General features: G+C 43.2%; 1 protein-coding gene across 3 annotated transcripts in view; it reads right to left on the reverse strand.

Moving 5' to 3' along the window:
- ASAP1 (ArfGAP with SH3 domain, ankyrin repeat and PH domain 1) overlaps nt 1-20,182 on the reverse strand; it is a 407,767-nt gene that overhangs the window by 33,525 nt on the left and 354,060 nt on the right. For 2 of the 3 annotated variants that reach the window (XM_033203191.1, XM_033203193.1), the window contains one exon: nt 6,770-6,940. The exons of the other annotated variant lie outside the window; for it this stretch is intronic. In XM_033203191.1, the coding sequence (XP_033059082.1) occupies nt 6,770-6,940 (171 nt within the window). The remainder of the gene's footprint in view (nt 1-6,769; nt 6,941-20,182) is intronic. 3 annotated transcript variants of the gene reach the window in all.

The following is a 20,182-nucleotide window of genomic DNA, read 5'->3' on the forward strand; positions in this document are numbered from 1 at the left end:
AGGAGTTCGAGACCAGTCTGGGCAACATAATAAGATCTTGGTCTCTACAAAAATTAAAAATTAGCTGGGCATGGTGTGATGCACCTAGAGTCCCAAGTTACTTGGTAGGCTGAGATGGGAGGATCACTTGGGCCCTGGAGGTTGACGCTACAACAAGCAGTGATTGTGCCACTGTACTCCAGCCGAAGCAACAGAACAAGATGCTGTCTTAAAAAAAAAAAAAAAAGAAAAAGAAAAAGAAAAAAGAGGTTCAATGAAATGCAACTTCAAAAATCATAAAGTCCCTATAAAACCCAAATCTGTCCACAGGACTATTTGTTTTGCTATCAAAAGCCTGCCTTAGAAGTCTCCTGAGACAGATGGCTGGATTCATCACAGAAGCAGGACTTCAGTAATGTAATGCTGGGGCTATTTTGGGCATTGTGGATGTTGTGGTTCTGGCAGGGAAAAAGCCTGGGGTGGCCCTCCCTGCCTGGACAGCATGGGAATGGCATACCAGGGTGCCATGCTGCAGATGGATGAGGAGGCACAGCTAGCAGAGCTTGTGCTGCTTGCCAGGTGAACCATGCTAAGTTGATCGCCTTCTCCACACCTCAGTTTCATGGGCACAGAAACCACTGCTGTGAGGAGAAAGGGATGGTGGGCCTGCATTTTGCGAGCATAGAGTGGTGCATGGGGAGGGTGAGGAGGGCCGGCTGTCAGCCACACAGGCTGCAGGTGAATCCCGGCCCCCAGGGACTAGCTGTGAGAAAGAGTGTAAATCACTTAACCTTTCTGCGCCCCGAAGTTGAGATAATAGCATTTTCTCTCTGTGTAACTATGGTTAAGAATGAGGTACGTTAACACATGCGAAGTGCTCAACACAATGCCTAGCACTCTGTGAGGCACTTACAAGTGATGGTCTTATAAAATATTACATATGTAGTGTTTTATCCAAAGATTCTAAAATAATGAAGAATTGTCATTTTCTTTTGTCTTACAAGCCATAAACCTGTAAAAGAATTTATGGGCTGGGCCGGGCGCGGTGGCTCAAGCCTGTAATCCCAGCACTTTGGGAGGCCGAGACGGGCGGATCACGAGGTCAGGAGATCGAGACCATCCTGGCTAACACAGTGAAACTCCGTCTCTACTAAAAATACAAAAACTAGCCGGGTGAGGTGGCGGGTGCCTGTAGTCCCAGCTACTTGGGAGGCTGAGGCAGGAGAATGGCGTAAACCCGGGAGGCGGAGCTTGCAGTGAGCTGAGATCCGGCCACTGCACTCCAGCCCAGGCGACAGAGCGAGACTCTGCCTCAAAAAAAAAAAAAAAAAAAAAAAAAAAAAAAGAATTTATGGGCTGGGTGTGGTGGCTCATGCCGGTAGTCTTCGGTTTGGGAGGCCAAGGCAGGTGGATCACATAACTCGGGAGTTTGAGACCAGCCTGGGCAACATGGTGAAACCCCGTCTCCACAAAAAATACAAAAATTAGCTGGGCGTGGTGGTGCACACCTGTACTCCCAGCTACTCAGGAGACTGAGGTGGGAAGATAGCTTGAGCCTGTGAGGTGGAGGCTGCAGTGAGCTATGATCACGCCACTGCACTCCAGCCTGGTTGACAGAACAAGACCCTGTCTCAAACACAAAGAAAAAGGAGTTTATGAAGGCATGAAATGGAATGAGAGGGGGAAAGATAGACTCTTTGTAATGAAGGAAGTGTGGCCTTCTGTGAAGTAGATGCATTAAAGGTTACAATCTCTGGTCCTCAGTCTCACAAAAGTCTCAACATCAGCTGCCTTGCTTATTTCCTCCTGCCTATTCCACTCATCTTCCAAGGCCAAATGCAAGATCTACTTCCTTCTTAAACCACCTTCTACCTCCTTAAAGGTCAACATGGAGGGTTGGGTGGGGCTAATCATCAGCATAGAAAGTGTGATTATCAGCCGAGCCAAGACCTGTCAGTCATGGCTACTCTGCAAAGAAGCTGAATGTCAGAGGTGCCCCGAGACCAGAAACACAAATATCAGGGAACCAACCAAGGGTACAGGCTTCAGACTTGACAGGTGGGCCGAGTTCAGTGGCTCAAAACTATAATCCCAGCACTCTGAGAGGTCGAGATGGGTGGATCACTTGAGGTCAGGAGTTCAAGACCAGCCTGGCCAACATGGTGAAATCCCATCGCTACTAAAAATACAAAAATCAGCTGGACATGGTGGCAGGTGCCTGCAATCCCAGCTATTTGGGAGACTGAAGCAGGAGAATTGCCTGAACCCATGAGGTGGAGGTTGCAGTGAGCTGGGACTGCACCACTGCATTCCAGCCTGGGTAACAACAACAACAACAACAACAACAACAACAAAAACCAAAAAACCAAGAGAGAGAACTTGACAGGTGGAAACCTCCTCCTGGCTGAGGAAAGAGGCTGCTGTGAAGCACGCAGGGGTCATGGGAGTGATGCTAGTGGTGCTGTACGGATGGCTAGTGAGACTAGTGGGTAAAACAGAGTGGTGGTGTGAACAGGTGGCCTACAACAGATTGGGACAGGAGGCCTCGAGTCTTGCCTACTTTACAAGTTTGATTCTGTATTTAATGTTAGGCAAGAGATCAGCATGAACCCATTGATCTAAAGAATGGAGAGCTGCTGACAATAACCATAACCCCCAAATCTCCCCTGTGAATCTGGAGGAGGAAATTCTGGGCACAGCGGGGAGAGGAGTACATCTGGCAGTTACATGACAGCTTTTTCTAGTCTTCAGAGAAGACTAGAAAAAACAATGGCCAAGACAGGGATTTGAGACTTTTGAGGTTGTTGGTATGGGTGAACATATTTTGTACATGGGTTGGATGTGACTCTTTGGGGGTCAGAGGACAAGCTGTGGTAGGCTGAAAAATGGCCACCCAAAGATACTGAATCCTGATCCCTGGAATTCGTAAATGTCACCTGACTAGGAAAAAGGGTCTTTGTAAATATAATTAAGTTAAGGGTCTTGAGACAAGGAGATTATCTTTTTTTTTTTTTGAGATGGAGTTGATTCACTCTTGTTGCCCAGGCTGGAGTGCGATGGTGCAATCTTGGCTCACCACAACCACTGCCTCCTGGGTTCAAGCGTTTCTCCTGTCTTAACCTCCCGAGTAGCTGAGATTATAGGCATGTGCCACCACGCCCAGCTAATTTTGTATTTTTAGCAGAGATGGGGTTTCTCCACGTTGGTCAGGCTGGTCTTGAACTCCAGACCTCAAGTGATCCGCTCACCTCGGCCTCCTGAGACAAGGAGATTATCACAGAAAATTCAGGTGGGTCCTAAATACAATCACATGTACATTTATGAGAGAGAGGCAAAGGCAGTTCTGAGAACACAGAGAGGAGGCGGCAGTGGGGAGATGACTATGAAGGCAGGGGCTGCACCACTCCACGGAACACCTGGAGTCACCAGAAGCTGAGAGAGGCAAGAAACAGATTCTTCCCACAGGGCCTCTGGAAGGAGCAAAACCCTGCTGGATTTTGGACCTCTAGCTTCTAATACTGAGAGAATAAATTTGTTATTTTACAACATCCAGTTTGCGGTATGTGTTACAGGAGCCTCAGGAAATTAATGCAGGTTTCTCCAGCTATCCAGCAAAATTCTAGGCTGAAAATAATGGTAACAGTAGCTAACATTTATTGGGTGCTGCCTATGTTTTGGTTGTTTTTCATGTGTTCTTCTCATTTAATCTTCATGATAACTCCATATGCAATACAGACACTATTACTAGCCCCATATTATAGCTGGAGAAGCTTTGGCACTGAACAATTCAAAGATACTTGCTGAAAATCACAAGGCTATTGAGTGGTAGAGATGGAATGAGAATCCAGAGAGTATGACGCTTGAGTCCACCTTACAGCACTTTGCTGAGAGAAGCAGCACATGCCCTCAGAAGGAGTTCATGTACTGGGAAAGACGGGCAAGGAAACAGCCACTGTGATACCCACTACACCAGTGGGGGCAAAGGGTGGGAGCGGGGAGTTTTATTGGACTGTGGAAGGCCTTTTAAGTAGATCCCAGGAGAGCAGGTCTTGAAAGATGACTAAACATTAACATAAAGAAGTAGAGGGAAGAAGATTCTAGGTTGAGGGCATACTGTGAGGCTCAGATCTGAGAGAAAAAAATAGAACTTTGGGGAATGCGGTGTACCTCAAGATGGTGGGCATGTTCAGCTTTGGGGGTGGAGAGGTAAGGCCTGGCGAGAGCTAAGGGGCTGCTCTTTCACTACCTGGTCATGCCTGGTGTCTACACCCCAGTCCTGATCTCTCACAGTTCAAAGGCCCTGATCCTCATGGGCTGAGAAGAGATGGGAGGTTTAGGGGAACATAAGAGCGCTGGAAAGGTGTGTCCACAGAGGGAAGCTGCAGGCATCAGAGAGGAAGGTTGTCTAGGAGGCTGATTCCCTAAATGCCTTGCTGATGACCCGTCGGGCCCTGCCTTTGGCTTCTAGAATACAATGTCAGCAGGAGGCGGGGAGGGATAAAACCAAGCAGTAATAATACAACGCAGACTGCAAGCACCAGGATCAGAGCAACTATAACCTTTCTAAGGAGAAGTCCAGCTGTGTATGAACGTACCCATACATGCCCATTACTGACCTGTGTCTGTAGACAGTATATCTCACATACATGCATGTACACCAACATATGCTTTCTAAAATCAAAATTTAAAATAAAAAATTGTTTTTTAAATTTAAAATTTTGATTTCAAAAATCAAAAGTCCATGCCACATGGCAAACTGTCATTGTGGCTGAGGACAGATGATGATTTTTGTCCTTCAAGGCTAGTTGTAGGTGAGAGGCTCTGAGCTGGTGACAAACTAACAGACAGAACAGCGTCCTCATCTAGAAAAGGTTCTAATGCCCCCAGCTCACTGTCAGGCACTCTTATAAAGTAAATTGTGTTTAATAAAAAATGCTCCCTGACCCACCAACAATGGGGGGAAAAGTGGCCAGCTGCTAGTCTTGCTCTTGAGTGATGTGAACATCTAAAAAAGTGATGATTTTCAAGCCAGAAAGCAGAAATTTGGTAAATTTATTTGAGTCTATACAATGTGAATAAAGGCACTTTAAAGCTTACAAGAAATAAAACCAGTTAAACAAAAGGATTAAAATTTAGAGAAAATTGGGAAGGAGGTTAATTTGTGTTATGAAACTCTGCATGTGAAACTTGTGACTTTCATGGAATGTTATTTGGGGGAAAGGCCTTTTTGATGAAATCTGGGGATCCTGAAGGCCTTACACAGCAGCCTCTGAAAATGTCAAGGACATCCTTAGTCTTTATGTACATATGTGCTAGCATACCTCAATTGTTCTTGCCTGGCTTGTGGGAACTAATTCATTAACACCAAACTCCAATGTCTCCTCCTCTTTAAACCTTCCCTGGCTTTCCTCCAAAGTCTGACACTCAGTTTTCCAGCATTTCCAGTGTTTAGACAACACGTCTATCCTGATAGTAAAGAACATGTGCTCTGATGATTTACCCACGTGTGTCCTGCATTAGACCATGAGCTCCATGAGCATATGGACTGAGAAGGCCCAAGCAAGGGGCATAGTAAGTGCCTCAAGTAAGCAAACAGACTCAGAGAATGAATGGCTAAATGCACACACATGCTTGCCACACACATAACCAAGGGTGTCTGGACCAGATGGTGAACAGATGACAATCAGCAACCGGACAATGTAACTTTCCCCCAAAAACTCGAAACACAAAATATGAAGAAAGCCACAATGAAACTCTACAGCAGGAAGAGGTGAGACACACAAACTAACATATTTATTCAGCAAAGCTTCTGTGTCTGTCTGTCATGGGCCAAGACTCTGTTTGGTGATGGGGTGACCCCTAAGTCGCTAGCAGGCCAGTAGTAAAGATAGAAATTATGTCCCTTGTAGACGGGAATTTGTCATGTGCAATCAATGTCACGGAAGTGATTAACAAGCTGACTCTGGGCAAATTTATTCATTCTCAAGTGATTACTGAATATTCACTGTGTGTCAGGCACGGTTCCAGTAAACACAGGTGAGAACAAGACAGACAAGGTTCTGGCTCTCATGGAGCTTACATTTTAGTGGGGCAGCTTACATTCTGTGATAAGGTGTTTGGGAGAAAACAGGTAGGGAGGGAGCTGCGTTGGAGAGGAGGGTCAGGGAGACAGATATGCCAGCTGAGAACTCAAGGATGAAAGGGAGGCAACTGTTCAAAAAGCATGACAGAGTTCCAGGGAGTGGGAGGGCCCTCAGGAGGGAGAGGATGGTGTATTCAAGAAGTGAAAGAAGGCCAGCCCTCAAGACAGAGTGGCAGGAGAGGCTCTGGGAGGTAAGAGTCCAATCGTGCAGGGCCCTGTGGGCCTTGTTATAGGGAGTTTGCATTTATCTGAAGCTCAGGAGGAAATCTTAAAAGGGTGTTAAGGAGAAGAGTGACGATGATCTGATTTATATTTTATAAGAAAACCATTCCGGCTGTTGTGAGGAAAATGGATTACTTTGCTTTTCTGAGCCTCTGTTTCCTTATATATATAAAAGAGACTAATAATACCTACCTCACAGAGTTGCTATTATAATTGAGTAAGATTTAGGAAGTGCTCAACACCTTTTAGTTTTTATTGGGCTAAATATTTTTCAAAATGTTTCTTTGCCTTAAGAGACAGGTAGAATCATGTCATATATACCCGAGTCAGCACCCAGCATGTATGTGCTTAACGGGCCACTGCCCAGTGGAGCCCCACATGCTGCCTGGCCCCAGCAGCTTTGGCCCTGACTTTAGGATAACTTACCCCAAGGAACTGCGCCTTTGTTTGGGGGCCCATGAGGTAGTGGGCTGGGAGGGTCGGATAGGGTTCTCTTGTGTCCGGGTGGTGGGGGAGGAGGCCTCTTCTTGGATAGGGTGGAGCTGCCACTAGAGGTCTGGGTGCTTAGAGGGAGTGTTGAAGGTGGGCCAGTTGGACCTAGAAAGGAAATTGAATGGGGGCAGGAAGATTAATCCCAGTCTCACAGATACAAAACAGCCAGTATGCAATCACTTCCACACATCAAAATGTGGTATGATACACAAAGACAAAAGCAAAAGGCTGGATATGGCTAAGTCCATCAATCTAATAACTCACAAACAGGGTTTTAAAAATTTGGTTTAAAAAAAAAAAATTGCCAGGTGCAGTGGCTCATGCCTATAATCCCAGTACTGTAGAAAGCTGAGGTGGTAGGATTGCTTGAGGCCAAGAGTTTGAGACCAGCCTGGGTAACATAGCAAGACTCCGTCTCTACAAAAATTTAAAAAAATTAGCCGGGCGTGGTGGTGTGTGCTTGTAGTCTCAGCTACTTGGGAGACTGAAGGAGGAGGATCACTTGAAGTCAGGAGTTCGAGGATACACCGAGCTATGATTGTGCCACTGCACTCCAGCCTAGGCAACAGAGAGAAAAATTTACAACAAAGGTAAGAGGAGTGTGTACTTTAAGGAACAAAATGCCAGTCAACACAATGCTAAAAGTTAGATCATTTAGGTACAATGGGAAAAATAAACACACACGCACATCTGAAAACAGTAACTCCTTAGAATCATCACAAAATCTACTGAGGGAGAAATCACACACCACTACCAGCAAAATCAACAGAGAAAGAACAGGGTACAGGGTAAGCCTTCACTGGGCCACAAGCTGAAACATGAAATGATTCATATAATAGAATTTTTCTGTCTACAACTTTTTCTTCTAGTCAGCAAACTACCTGAAGTTTTTCTTAAAAAGAAAAAAAAAGGCTTTTCTAAATAATGAAGAAAGAACTGGATGTAAAGCGTTACCTGGAAAAAAGAGAAATCCAAAAACTCTTTGCTCCAGAAACCAAACCATCTATTATATTGGAAGCCTGAACAACATTTATATAAATTAGACACTGATATTTATAAACTAAAAAAAGACTCAACTTTCTCCAGAGCTAAAGACAAGACAGCAGAAATGATAGTAATATTCCACATACACACAAAAATGGGGTTTGTTTTTAAAAGCTGTTAAGGGAGTAGTGTATTTGATCTTAGTTTTCTTTATTCAAAGTGACAATGAAGTGGTTGGTGTGTGCCAGGTATTCCATGCTGGGCACTTTCACTACTATTGCTTTATTTAAGGTGTATGGTTTAACTGTGTTCATGGCCAAACTGCTTCTGCAAACGTTAAGAAAAAAAAGCTAGGCAGGCACGGTGGCTCACACCTGTAACTCCAGCACTTTGAGAGGCTGAGGTGGGCAGATCACTTGAGGTCAGGAGTTCAAGACCAGCCTGGCCAACATGGTGAAACTCCGTCTCTACTAAAAATACAAAAATTAGCCAGGTGTGGTGGTGCATGCCTGTAGTCCCAGCTGCTCGGGAGGCTGAGGCAGGAGAATCGCTTGAACCCAGGAAGTGGAGGTTGCAATGAGCCAAGATCATGCCATTGCATTCCTACCTGGGCATCGCAGTGAGACTCTGTCTCAAACAAAAACAAAAACAAAAACAAAAACAAGCTAAGAAGACTGTCATACTGAATGTTTAACACAGATTAGTAGATATCTAGTAATCCAGGAGAGCTCCAAAAGAGCTTTATACATTCTTTGTATTAAAAAAAAAGTCTAATTAGCTGCTGGCCTCCTTCCTTGGTATAAAGTAAGCTTTCGTATTTCCCACTGTCAATTACTAGTACCTACCATATTGACTTAAACCATCATTTCTCTAGGATAGGCTAGTTCTGAAAGTAAATACTGTTAACCTCAGTAAAATTATCATCCACTTTAGGTTTAAATTGCCAGGCTATATAATTTACTTCTTTGTCCCACTGATGTGATACACAATGGAAGCCTGATGCTTGCCCCAAATCAACACTTAATTAAGGTATCAGGCACAGCAGCTTTCAGATAGTATTTTATTTTTATAACAATACAGAGATTGTTATTATTGCCCTGCATCTGTATAATGCTTTGTAGTTTTCAAAATGTGTTTATATACGCTATTCCTCAACTTTTTTCCTAGGTTTATCATTAAAACAATTTTTTTTTGAGACAAGGTCTTGCTTTGTCATCCTGCTTGGAGTGCAGTGGCACGATCACAGCTCACTGCAGCTCTGATCTCCTGGGCTCAAGCAATCTTCCCTCCTCAGCCTCCTGAGTAGCTGGGACTACAGGTGTGTATCACAACATCTGGCTAATTTAAAAAAATTTTAAAAATTTTTTGTAGAGACAGAGTCTCACTCTGTGGTCCAGGCTGGCTCTGAACTCCTGAGCTCAAGCGACCCTCCCAAAGTGCTGGAATTACAGGTGTGAGTCACCACACCTAGTCTAAATTAAAAAAAAAAAAAGTTTATGGAATACTAATAGTTGTACCTCTTGATTTTCATACCAACTCTGTGAAGTATGTAGGTCAGATAGTATTGCCCCAATTTTGCAGCCAAGAACTCAGAGGCATGATTAAAGTCACAAGCCATGAGGGGCAGGGCTGGGATAAGGCAGGTGTCCAGGACTGGCGAGGCACTCACCCCATCAAATGATGCTGCTGGTTCCTGAAAGCCAGGGCAGCATTTCCTGTGCTTGGCACATGAGGAAAACAACAACAAATGCTCAGTATCAGGAAGTGTAACTTTCCTTTTGGAAATAAATGGATAATAGATAATAGACAATGGTGAGGTTCTCTAGCAATTTCATCTTTATCGCCATCTAGGGACTTTCTGAAGCAGATGCAGTTCCCTTCCAGGAAACAAAAATTGTCAAAGACAAAATGCTATTGGAGCCATGTCTCTGAGCAACACTGCGTTATATGTGTATGAGACTCCAAGAGAGATTAGACCAAAGAGGCATCCTGTAACCATAAACCATGCAAAATCCAACCTCCTGAATCATTTCAAAAATTAAGGAATTAGTGTGTCCTATGCCATTATATACTTCTGACTCCTTCATATTGCTAATTATAATCTCTAATTATTTAAGTCTTTGTTTACTTATTTGTTACCTGACTCTCCCACAAGACTGGGAGAGTTCTATTAGGGCCAGGCTTTTCTCTGGTTTCGTGTAGAGTAAATATTTATTGAATAAATAGGTGACTCAACCACTACTTCCATCTTTTTAGGCCAGTGATTTTTTTATTTTTACTTTTTGAGATGGAGTTTCACTCTGTCGCCCAGGGTGGAGTGCAGTGGTGTGATCTTGGCTCACCGTGACCTCCCCATCCCAGGTTCAAGTGATTCTCCTGCCTCAGCCTCCCAAGTAGTAGCTGGGACTACAGGCGTGTGCCACCATGCCTGGCTAATTTTTGTATTTTTAGAAAAGACAGGGTTTCACCATGTTGGCCAGGCTGGTCTTGAACACTCCTGACCTCAGGTGATCCACCCACCTCCAACTCCCAAAGTACTGGGATTACAGGTGTGAGCCACAGTGCCTGGCCAGGCCAGTTAATTCTTTTTTTTTTTTTTTTTTTTTTTGAGACGGAGTCTCCCTCTGTCACCCAGGCTGGAGTGCAGTGGCCAGATCTCAGCTCACTGCAAGCTCCGCCTCCCGGGTTCCCGCCATTCTCCTGCCTCAGCCTCCCGAGTAGCTGGGACTACAGGCGCCCGCCACCTCGCCCGGCTAGCTTTTTGTATTTTTAGTAGAGACGGGGTTTCACCGTGTTAGCCAGGATGGTCTCAATCTCCTGACCTCGTGATCCGCCCGTCTCGGCCTCCCAAAGTGCTGGGGATTACAGGCTTGAGCCACCGCGCCCGGCCCAGGCCAGTTAATTCTTAAGGAGGCCAATACGTTTCACTTAGGGTGACTGATCAGAAACAAGCGGGGAGAATTAGCAGGAAGGAACAGTGTTAAGTGTGAAAAGGGATATTCAATTTTATAATCTTACACCTGGAAAACAAACACACAGACAGACCTATCTATTGTTTTGTAGTAGAAGCTACAGAAAAGAAGATGCTACAAAATCTTCACTGGCAGGGCATGAGTTAAAATAAGGTTGAAAAACACTATATATAAAACCCCAGAAACGCAGACTTAAAAAATGTTTGAAGATTTAAAGAGCTCAGAAGACTTCCAAAATTAGTAACCAGTCCCACAGCATTAAAAGGGATCTTTTATGCAAAATAAATCTGAGTACTGTTTCAGTCAGGAAAAAAGCAATTCTGGTAAGATAAAGAAAGTGGAAACAAAATAAAATGGAACACAGCATCAAACGCATCACAAAAAAGGGTGGGGAGGCAAAATTAGTGAGTGGTGACGGAGATGCAGAGGTGACTAAGAGGCATTTTTCTCTCCTGAACTCTGCCAGAGGCCTGTGGAAGTTAAGAAGAAAGTGCCCCAAACCTCATTTGCCACTAATATTGGCTGGCTACCATGTGAAATAACTGTCTATATCTTCTTAAAAACATGGGTCTAGTCTTCCAAAGCTTCTATGAATAAATCTGAGGTTAAATAATTAGAAGGTCTTCTAAGAGGAGACAGAGTACACCTCATTCTTCCTGAGGGTTTACATGTTAGTTTAGCATCAGCTGTCACATTCAAAGAAGCTGAATCATCTAGGAGCATGTTTTCCATGAGAAAGCATCCCCTGCCCTTAAACAGAGGTGGATGACAGGACTAGTGTTCTACAGGGTGAGAAGGCAAGCCACGTATTTATTTTTAAATAATCCATGATCAGAAAAAGTCCTTGAGGCCGGGCATGGTGGCTCACATCTACAATCCCAGCACTTTGGGAGGCTGAGGCATGAGGATTACTTGAGGCCAGGAGCTTGAGACCAGCCTGGCCAACATAATGAAACCCTGTCTCCACTAAAAAATACAAAATTAGCTGGGCACGGTGGCACACACCTGTAATCCCAGCTACTTGGGAGGCTGAGGCAGGAGAATCGCTTGAACCTGGGAGGTGGAGGTTGCAGTGAGCCAAGATCATGCCATTGCACTCCAGCCCGGGCGACAGAGCGACAGTTCATCTCAAAAAAAAAAGTCCTTGAAAAAAAAAAAGTCCTTTTGTGGACACCTACTGGTGCCTGTTTTCACCACCCTTCATCCTCGAGGCACTTCTGGGTCCTTTCTTGGGTGTCAGGTGCTGTGCTCTGGACACAGGCCTGTCCTCAAGGCACTCTGTTCTGTGGCTTCTCTCCTCACCCGCCCTGTTCTCTAGGAGTTCTAAATGTGTCTTCCGATCTGTTCTTCACCGTCCTCCCTTGTTAACGGCCCTCCCTGCACAGACAGCATCCTCAGCCCTGACCCTGGCTGTGCCTGGGTCTCTTCCCACATCTCCAACAGCCTCTTGGTCACTCCATTTGGACATTCTCCTGTGCTTTCAACTCAAGTGGTCGCCACTGAACCTACCTGATGTGCTGCCAGAGCACCTCAATGTCCTTAGCCTCGGGGATGCCTCTGACTGAGGTCTATGTCAGAAGTGTGCCCAGCATACGGCCAGGGTTCAGGAAGTGCACCCAGGCAGTGCATTGCAGAAGTGACTATGCTCACCCTGGCAGGCCCACAGGCAGTTTTCAGGCCAAAGCTCTTGTCCCACATTCCTGGGCCCAGCAATTTAGTCTCTCACAAGGTGGCAGCTATCTCCTGAGACTCTCCCAGGAAATGACATTCTCTTCTCACTGAAGCTCCCTTATGGGAAATCGATACATTCTTAAATTATGAAGGTGGTTTGAGAATATCTCCCCAAACAGTACTCAACAACAAGGCAATCTCTCCACTTAGCCCAGGAAAAAACTCCTGGAAATCATTCACCTATACCTAAATATATATACCTTAAAAAATGAAAATTCATTCCTAAAATCATAATCAGCATGCTTTTCAAATCTCTTCCTCCTCATCTTGCATTTTCTGGAGCTACCATTTACTGAGTATTATGTGCTTGAGCTAAAACACAGTATTTAAAATTTATATTGTAAAATATCATTATCATTATTGTCATCATTATTATCCATTTGAAGGATAAAAAGACCCAAGGTTCAGAGGGTTTAGGAACTTAGCAAGTCACAGCAAATGAGCAGCTATGTTCAGGCAGAACCCCGTTCTGTCTGACTCAAGGCCAGACTCTCAGCCTTGACAACAGCTTGCTTACCTTTCTCTAAATGGCATCATATCCTTTCTGGCTAGAACTTTCAGGGACATAACTGGGTTATCACTTCACTTCCACATTCTCATCTTTAAACAATTATTATTATTATTTTTTGAGATGAAGTTTTGCTCTTTGTTGCCCAGGCTGGAGTGCAGTGGCATGATCTTGGCTCACTGCAATGTCTAGCTCCCTGGTTCAAGTGATTCTCCTGTCTCAGCCTCCCAAGTAGCTGGGATTACAGGTGCCCACTACCACGTCCGGCTAATTTTTGTATTTTTTTAGTAGAGACAAGGTTTCACTATGTTGGCCAGGCTGGTCTTGAACCCCTGACCTCATGATCCACCCGCCTGGGCCTCCCAACGTGCTGTGATTACAGGTGTGAGCCACCGTGTCAGGCCTAAAAAATTTTAGTTGACACAACTGTATGTATTTATAGGATACATAGTGATATTTCAATACACGTGTACAACGTATAATGATCAAATCAGGGTAGCTAATATCCATCATCTCAAAGATTTATCATTTCTTTGTGTTGTGAACATTCAAAAATCCTCGCTTGTAGCTTTCTGAAAACATACACTAAATTACTGTTAACCACAGTCACCCTACAGTGTTACAGAACACAGGAACTTATCCTTCCCATCTAGCTGTAATTTTGTATCCATTAATCTGGCTCATCCTCTGCTCAACCCCTTCCCAGACTCTAATAACCTCTCTTACACTCTTTACTAACACAAGCTCTTTTTTTTTTTTTTTTTTTGAGATGGAGTCTCACTCTGTTGCCCAGGCTGGAATGCAGCAGTATGATCACAGTTGACAGCAGCCTCAACTTCCAGGGCTCAAGTGATGCTTCTACCTCAGTCTGCCCAGCAGCTGGGACTACACGTGTATGCCACCAGGCCTAGCTAATTTTCTTTTTTTTGGCGGGGGGAGGGACTGAGTCTTGCTCTGTTGCCCAGGCTGGAGTGCAGTGGCACCATCTCGGCTCACTGCAAACTCCGCCTCCTGGGTTCACACCATTCTCCTGCCTCAGCCTCCCGAGTGGCTGGGAATACAGGCGCCCACCACCACGCCCAGATGATTTTTTTTTGTATTTTTAGTAGAGACGGGGTTTCACCATGTTAGCCAGGATGGTCTCGATCTCCTGACCTTGTGATCCGCCTGCTGCAGCCTCCCAAAGTGCTGGGATTACAGGCGTGAGCCACTGCACCTGGCCAGGCCCAGCTAATTTTTTAAGAAAAACTTTTTGTAGAGATGGGGTCTCACTATGTTGTCCAGGCTTGACCTTTTTTTTTGTTTTGTTTTAGCTCCCACATGAGTGAGAACATGCAGTATTTATCTTTCTGTGCCTGGCTTATTTCACTTAAAATAATGTCCTTCAGGCTCATACATGTTGCAGCACATGAAAGGATTTCATTCTTTTTTCTTTCTTTCTTTTTTGAGACAGAGTCTTGCTCTGTCATCCAGGCTGGAATGCAGTGGCATGATCTTGGCTCACTGCAACCTGACCTCAGGTGATCCATCCGCCTCAACCTCCCAAAGTGCTGGGATTACAGGTGTGAGCCACTGTGCCCAGCCTACAGGATTTCATTCATTTTTACGGGAATAATATTCCATATGTATACATACACCACATTTTCTTCATCCATTCATCTGTTGATTGACATTTAGACTGATTCCATATTTTGGCTGCTGTAAATAGCACTGCAGTAAACATGGGGTGCAGGTATCCCTTTAACATACTGATTTCCTTTCCATTGGATAACTATCCAGTAGTAGAATTGCTCAGTAGTATGATAGTGCTATTTTTAGTTTTGTGAGAAACCTCCATATGGTTTTTCATTAGTACTAATTTACGTTCCAACCAACAGTATACAAGAATTCCCCTTTCTCTGCATCCTCATCAGGATTTGTTATTTCTTGTCTTTTTGATGATAGCCATTTTAACTGGAAATAGACAATATCTCATTGTGGTTTTGATTTACATTTCTCTCATGATTAGTGATGTTGAGCATTTTTTCATATACTTATTAGCCATTTATGCCATTTATATGTCTTCTTTTCTTTTTTTCTTTCTTTTTTTTGAGACGGAGTTTCACTCTTGTTGCCCAGGCTGGAGTGCAATGACATGATCTCAGCTCCTTGCAACCTCCGCCTCCGGGTTCAGGCGATTCTGCTGCCTCAGCCTCCTGAGTAGCTGGGATTACAGGTGTATGCTACCACACCCAGCTAATTTTGTATTTTTAGTAGAGATAGGGTTTCACCATGTTGGCCAGGCTGGTCTCGAAGCCCTGACCTCAGGTGATCCACCCGCCTCGGCCTCCCTGTGTGCTGGGATTATAGGCATGAACCACCACATCCGGCCTCTACTTCTTCTTTTGAGAAATGTCTATTCAGATCCTTTGCCCATTTTAAAATCACATTATCATTATTATTTTGCTGCTGAATTGAGTCCCTTGTATATTCTGGATATAAAAGTCCCTTGTAAGATGAATAGTTTGCAAATAGTTTCTGCATTCAACAGGTTGTCTCTTTGCTCTGATTGTTTCTTTTGCTGTGCAGCAGCTTTTTTAGTTTGATACAGTCTGCTTTGTCTATTTTTTTGTTGCCTGTGCTTTTGATGTGTTACACATATAATTTTTGCCAAGACTAATGTCCTGAAATGTTTCCCTTATGTTGTCTTCTAGTAGTTTTATAGTTTTGGGTCTTATGTTTAAAGTCTTTAATTCATCTTGAATTGATAGATACCCAGTTTTCTCAGCAAATTAAAGAAGGATACTTTCCCCAATGTATGTTCTTTGCACCTTTATCAAAAATCAGTTGGCTATAAATATGTGGATTTATTTCTGGGTTCTATGTTCTTTTCCACTGGCCTATGGGTTTATTTTTACACCAATACAAAGCTGTTCTGGTTACTATAGCTTCGTAGTATATTTTGAAGTCAATAGTGCGATGACTCCAGTTTTTTTCTTTTTGCTTAGTATTACTTTGGCTATTTGAAGTCTTTTGTGCTTCCATATGAATTTTAGGATTGCTTTTTTCTATTTCTATGAGGAACGTCATTAGTATTTTGTTTTTTTTTTTTTTTTTTTTGAGACGGAGTCTCGCTCTGCCACCCAGGCTGGAGTGCAGTGGCCGGATCTCAGCTCACTGCAAGCTCCACCTCCCGGGTTTACGCCATTCTCCTGCCTCAGCCTCCCGAGTAGCTGGGACTACAGGCGTCTGCCTCGTCGCCCGGCTAGTTTTTTTTTGTATTTTTCAGTAGAGACAGGGTTTCACCGTATTAGCCAGGATGGTCTCGATCTCCTGACCTCGTGATCCGCCCGTCTCGGCCTCCCAAAGTGCTGGGATTACAGGCTTGAGCCACCGCGCCCGGCCAGTATTTTGAAAGAGACTGTATCGAATCTGTAGATTGCTCTAGGTAGTATGATCATTTTAACTACATTAATTCTTCCAATCATTAGCATATGATGTCTTTCCATTTTTAACTGTCCCCTTCAATTTCTTTTACCACTGTTTTTGAAGGTTTCATTGGAGAGCTCTTTCACCTCCTTGGTTAGATTTATTCCTAGGTTTTTTTAGTTTTTTGGGGGTGTAGCTATTGTAAAAGGGATTGCTTTCTCAATTTTTTTTTTCTTTTTTAATGAGACAGGGTCTTTCTCTGTCACCCAGGCTGGAGTGCAGTTACAGCGATCACAGCTCACTGCAGTCTCCCGTGCTCAAGTGATCTTCTCACCTCAGCCTTCCTACCAGCTGGGGACTAGAGGCATGTGCCACCACACCTGGTTAATTTCTTTGTGTGTGTGTGTATATACATACATACATACATACATACATATATATATATATATATATATATTTTTTTTTTTTTTGTAGTGATAGGGTTTCACCATGTTGCCCAGGCTGGTCTCAAACTCCTAAGCTCAAGCAGTACACCCACCTCGTCCTCCTAAAGTGCTGGGATTATAGGTGTGAGCCATCACACCTGCCTTTTTGTTGATTTCTTTTTAAGCTAGTTTGTTACTGGTGTATAGAAATGCTACTGATTTTTGCATGTTGATTTTGTATCCTGTCACTTTAATTAATTTATTCATCAGTTCTAAGTGTGTTTTTGGTGGCGTCTTTAGGTTTTTCTATATAGAAGATCATGTCATCTGAAAAGAGGAACAATCTGACTTCCTCTTTTCCAGTTTGGATGCCCTTTATTGCATTCTCTTGCCTGACTGCTCTAGCTAGGACTACTTCCAGTACTATCTGAGCAGCAGTGGTGAAAGTGGGCATCCTTGTCTTCTTCCAGTTCTTAGAGAAAAAGCTTTCAGCTTTCCCCCATTCAGGATTATTTGGCTGTGAGTCTGTCACATATGGCCTTTAATTATTTTGAGGTATGTTCCTTCTACACCTAATTTATTGAAGGTTTTTATTAGGAAGAGATGTTGAATTTTATCAAATACTTTTTCTGCATCCATTTAGATCATCATATGGCTTTTGTCCTTCATTCTGTTGATGTGGTATATCACATTTATTGATTAGTGTATGCTGAACCATCCTTGCATCCCTCGGATATATCACATTTTATCATGGTGTATTATCTTTTCATGTGTTGTTGGATTCAGTTTGTTAGTATTTGGTTAGGATTTTCTGCATCTATGTTCAACAAGGATATTGGCCTGTAGTTTTCTTTGTTGTGTCCTTGTCTGGTTTTGGTATCAGGGCAATGCTGGCCTCATAGGATGAGTTAGGAAAAAATTCCTTTGTCTTCAATTTTTTGGAATAGTTTAAGAATTGGTGCTAGTTTTTCTTTACTATTTATTGATTGATTGAGACAGGGTCTTGTTCTGTCACCCAGGCTGGAGTGCAGTGGTGTGATCTTGACTTACTGCAGCTTTGACCTCCTGGGCTCAAGTGATCACCTTGCTTCAGTCTTCCGTGTAGGCGCCACCATGCCCAACTAATTTTTTATTTGTATTTTTTGTAGAGACAGGGTCTCACCACGTTGCGCAGACTGGTCTCAAACTCCTGGCCTCAAGTGATCCTCCTGACTCAGCCTCCCAAAGCATTGTGATTACAGGCATGAGCCACCATATCCAGCCTAGTTGTTTACATTTTAAAGATTTGGCAGAATTCAAGTAATAAAGCCATCTGGTCCTGGGGTTTTCTTTGCTGGGAGGCTTTTTATTACTGATTCCATGTTGTTACTTATTATTAATCTGTTCAGGTTTTCTATATCTTCCTGGTTGAATCTTGGTGGTTGTTTCCAGGAATTTGTCCATTTCCTCTAGGTTTCCTAATTTGCTGGCCTCTCATTATTTATAAAAGTCTCCTACAATGACCTTTGTATTTTTGTGGTATCAGCCTCCTTTTTCATTTCTAATATTATTTATTTGGGTCTTCTTTTTTTTCTTTTCTAGCTAAAGGCTTGTCAATTTTTTTCATCTTTTCAAGAAAACACAACAGTTGTTGCTTTTCTGTATTGTCTTTTCAGTTGCAACTTTATTTCTGCTCTGATCTTTTTTCTTTCCTTTTACTAATTTTGGATTTGGTCTGTCCTTGCTTTTCTAGTTCCTTGAGGTGCGCCATTAGGCTGTTTATTTGACATTCTTATTTTTTTATTTTTTTGAGATGGAGTTTCACTCTTGTCACCCAGGCTGAAGCGCAGTGACGCGATCTCGGCTCACTACAACCTCCGCCTCCCGGATTCAAGTGTTTCTTCTGCCCCAGCCTTCCGAGGAGCTGGGATTACAGGCGTGTGCCACCACGCCCAGCTAATTTTTGTATTTTTAGTAGAGACAAGGTTTCACCATGTTGGCCAGGCTGGTCTCGAATTCCCAACCTCCCTCAGGTGATCCACCTGCCTCCGCCTCCCAAAGTGCTGGGATTACAGGCATAAGCCACCACACCCAGTGATGTTTTTCTTTTTTCCATGTAGGCATTTACTGCTATAAACTTCCTTTTTAGTATTGCTTTTACTGTATCCCACAGATTTTGGATACATCTTCATTTTTTAAGGGTCAGTTCAAATGTAACCTCATCCAGAATCCTTCTCTAATGCATCCCCTCTTCCATGGAACACCTGCTCTATCTCCGAGCTTCCAGGGCTTAATGGCACTAGATATTCTCTACCATACATTACAGCTACAATTTCTCTTCCTTTTCAGACTGTGTGCTTCCATAGGGCATGATCTGTATTATCTCCACAGCTCTCATGCCAGGCAGGGTCCAGCACGTTCTGGGTACTCAGTACACGACTGAAAAAGTACAGTAGAGGTTCCTCTTCAAAGACTTTCCTCCCTGTCTAATTAGGAATAAATAGTAACTTCTCTTAGAAGCAAAATTTATTCAAAGACCTGTGCTAACATTCTTAAATATCTACTAGCCATAATAAAGAAATCAATGAACTTTATGTTCTTAGCTCCCACAATTTAGCCTGAAAATTTGCCCTGGCATGCTTATACTGGTTCAAGCAAGCATTAGGTCATGGCCTGTTCCTCTTATTTGAAGGTGTTTTTACCTTTCTCAGCATTCCACAAGTTACTTCCTCCTTCCTTTGTTCTTCTCTGCCTTTGCCTCTTTAAAAAGTTCTAAGTTACTAGACAATTAGGACAAATACAAAATATGAGGTCCCGTTCCAGCCAGTGGAAACTGGACACAGCAATAGGATGGACACGTCAGGTTATAAATGACCCTGTCTCATTTGTCCGGTGTATTCTCATGGCAAAACTGCTGGTGAGTGTACGCTTTCTACAGAAAATATAAAACGGGCCTTGCTGAAAAAATTAAATTTATGTTCAAGTGCTATTTCTTTACGGCACTGGGAAATAAGCATTTCAAACAACAACTATAAAGATAATTCATGGTGTAAGTCAGGAAGATGTTTTTTCAATATCCTTGTATATCTGGTTTTTAGTTACACACAGAAAAACCAAAGGTCTCTTACACTGGGAGACCAAATAAAAGTATAACTGAAGTTTCAAAGAAAAAAAAAGACCTAGAAGATGGCTTAAAAATTATCTTGACAGTTTCTGCAAAAGTTGTCTGTAGAAATATAATTTACACATTCTAAACTGCCACATAGGAAGGGTAATGACAAAAGTTACATTTATCCAACTTGGGACAATACACATGAAGATTTTATCAGTTTCTTATAGC

The sequence above is a fragment of the Trachypithecus francoisi genome, unplaced genomic scaffold (assembly GCF_009764315.1).
Source record: "Trachypithecus francoisi isolate TF-2019V2 unplaced genomic scaffold, Tfra_2.0 Lachesis_group7, whole genome shotgun sequence".
Taxonomy (NCBI): Eukaryota; Metazoa; Chordata; class Mammalia; order Primates; family Cercopithecidae; genus Trachypithecus; species Trachypithecus francoisi.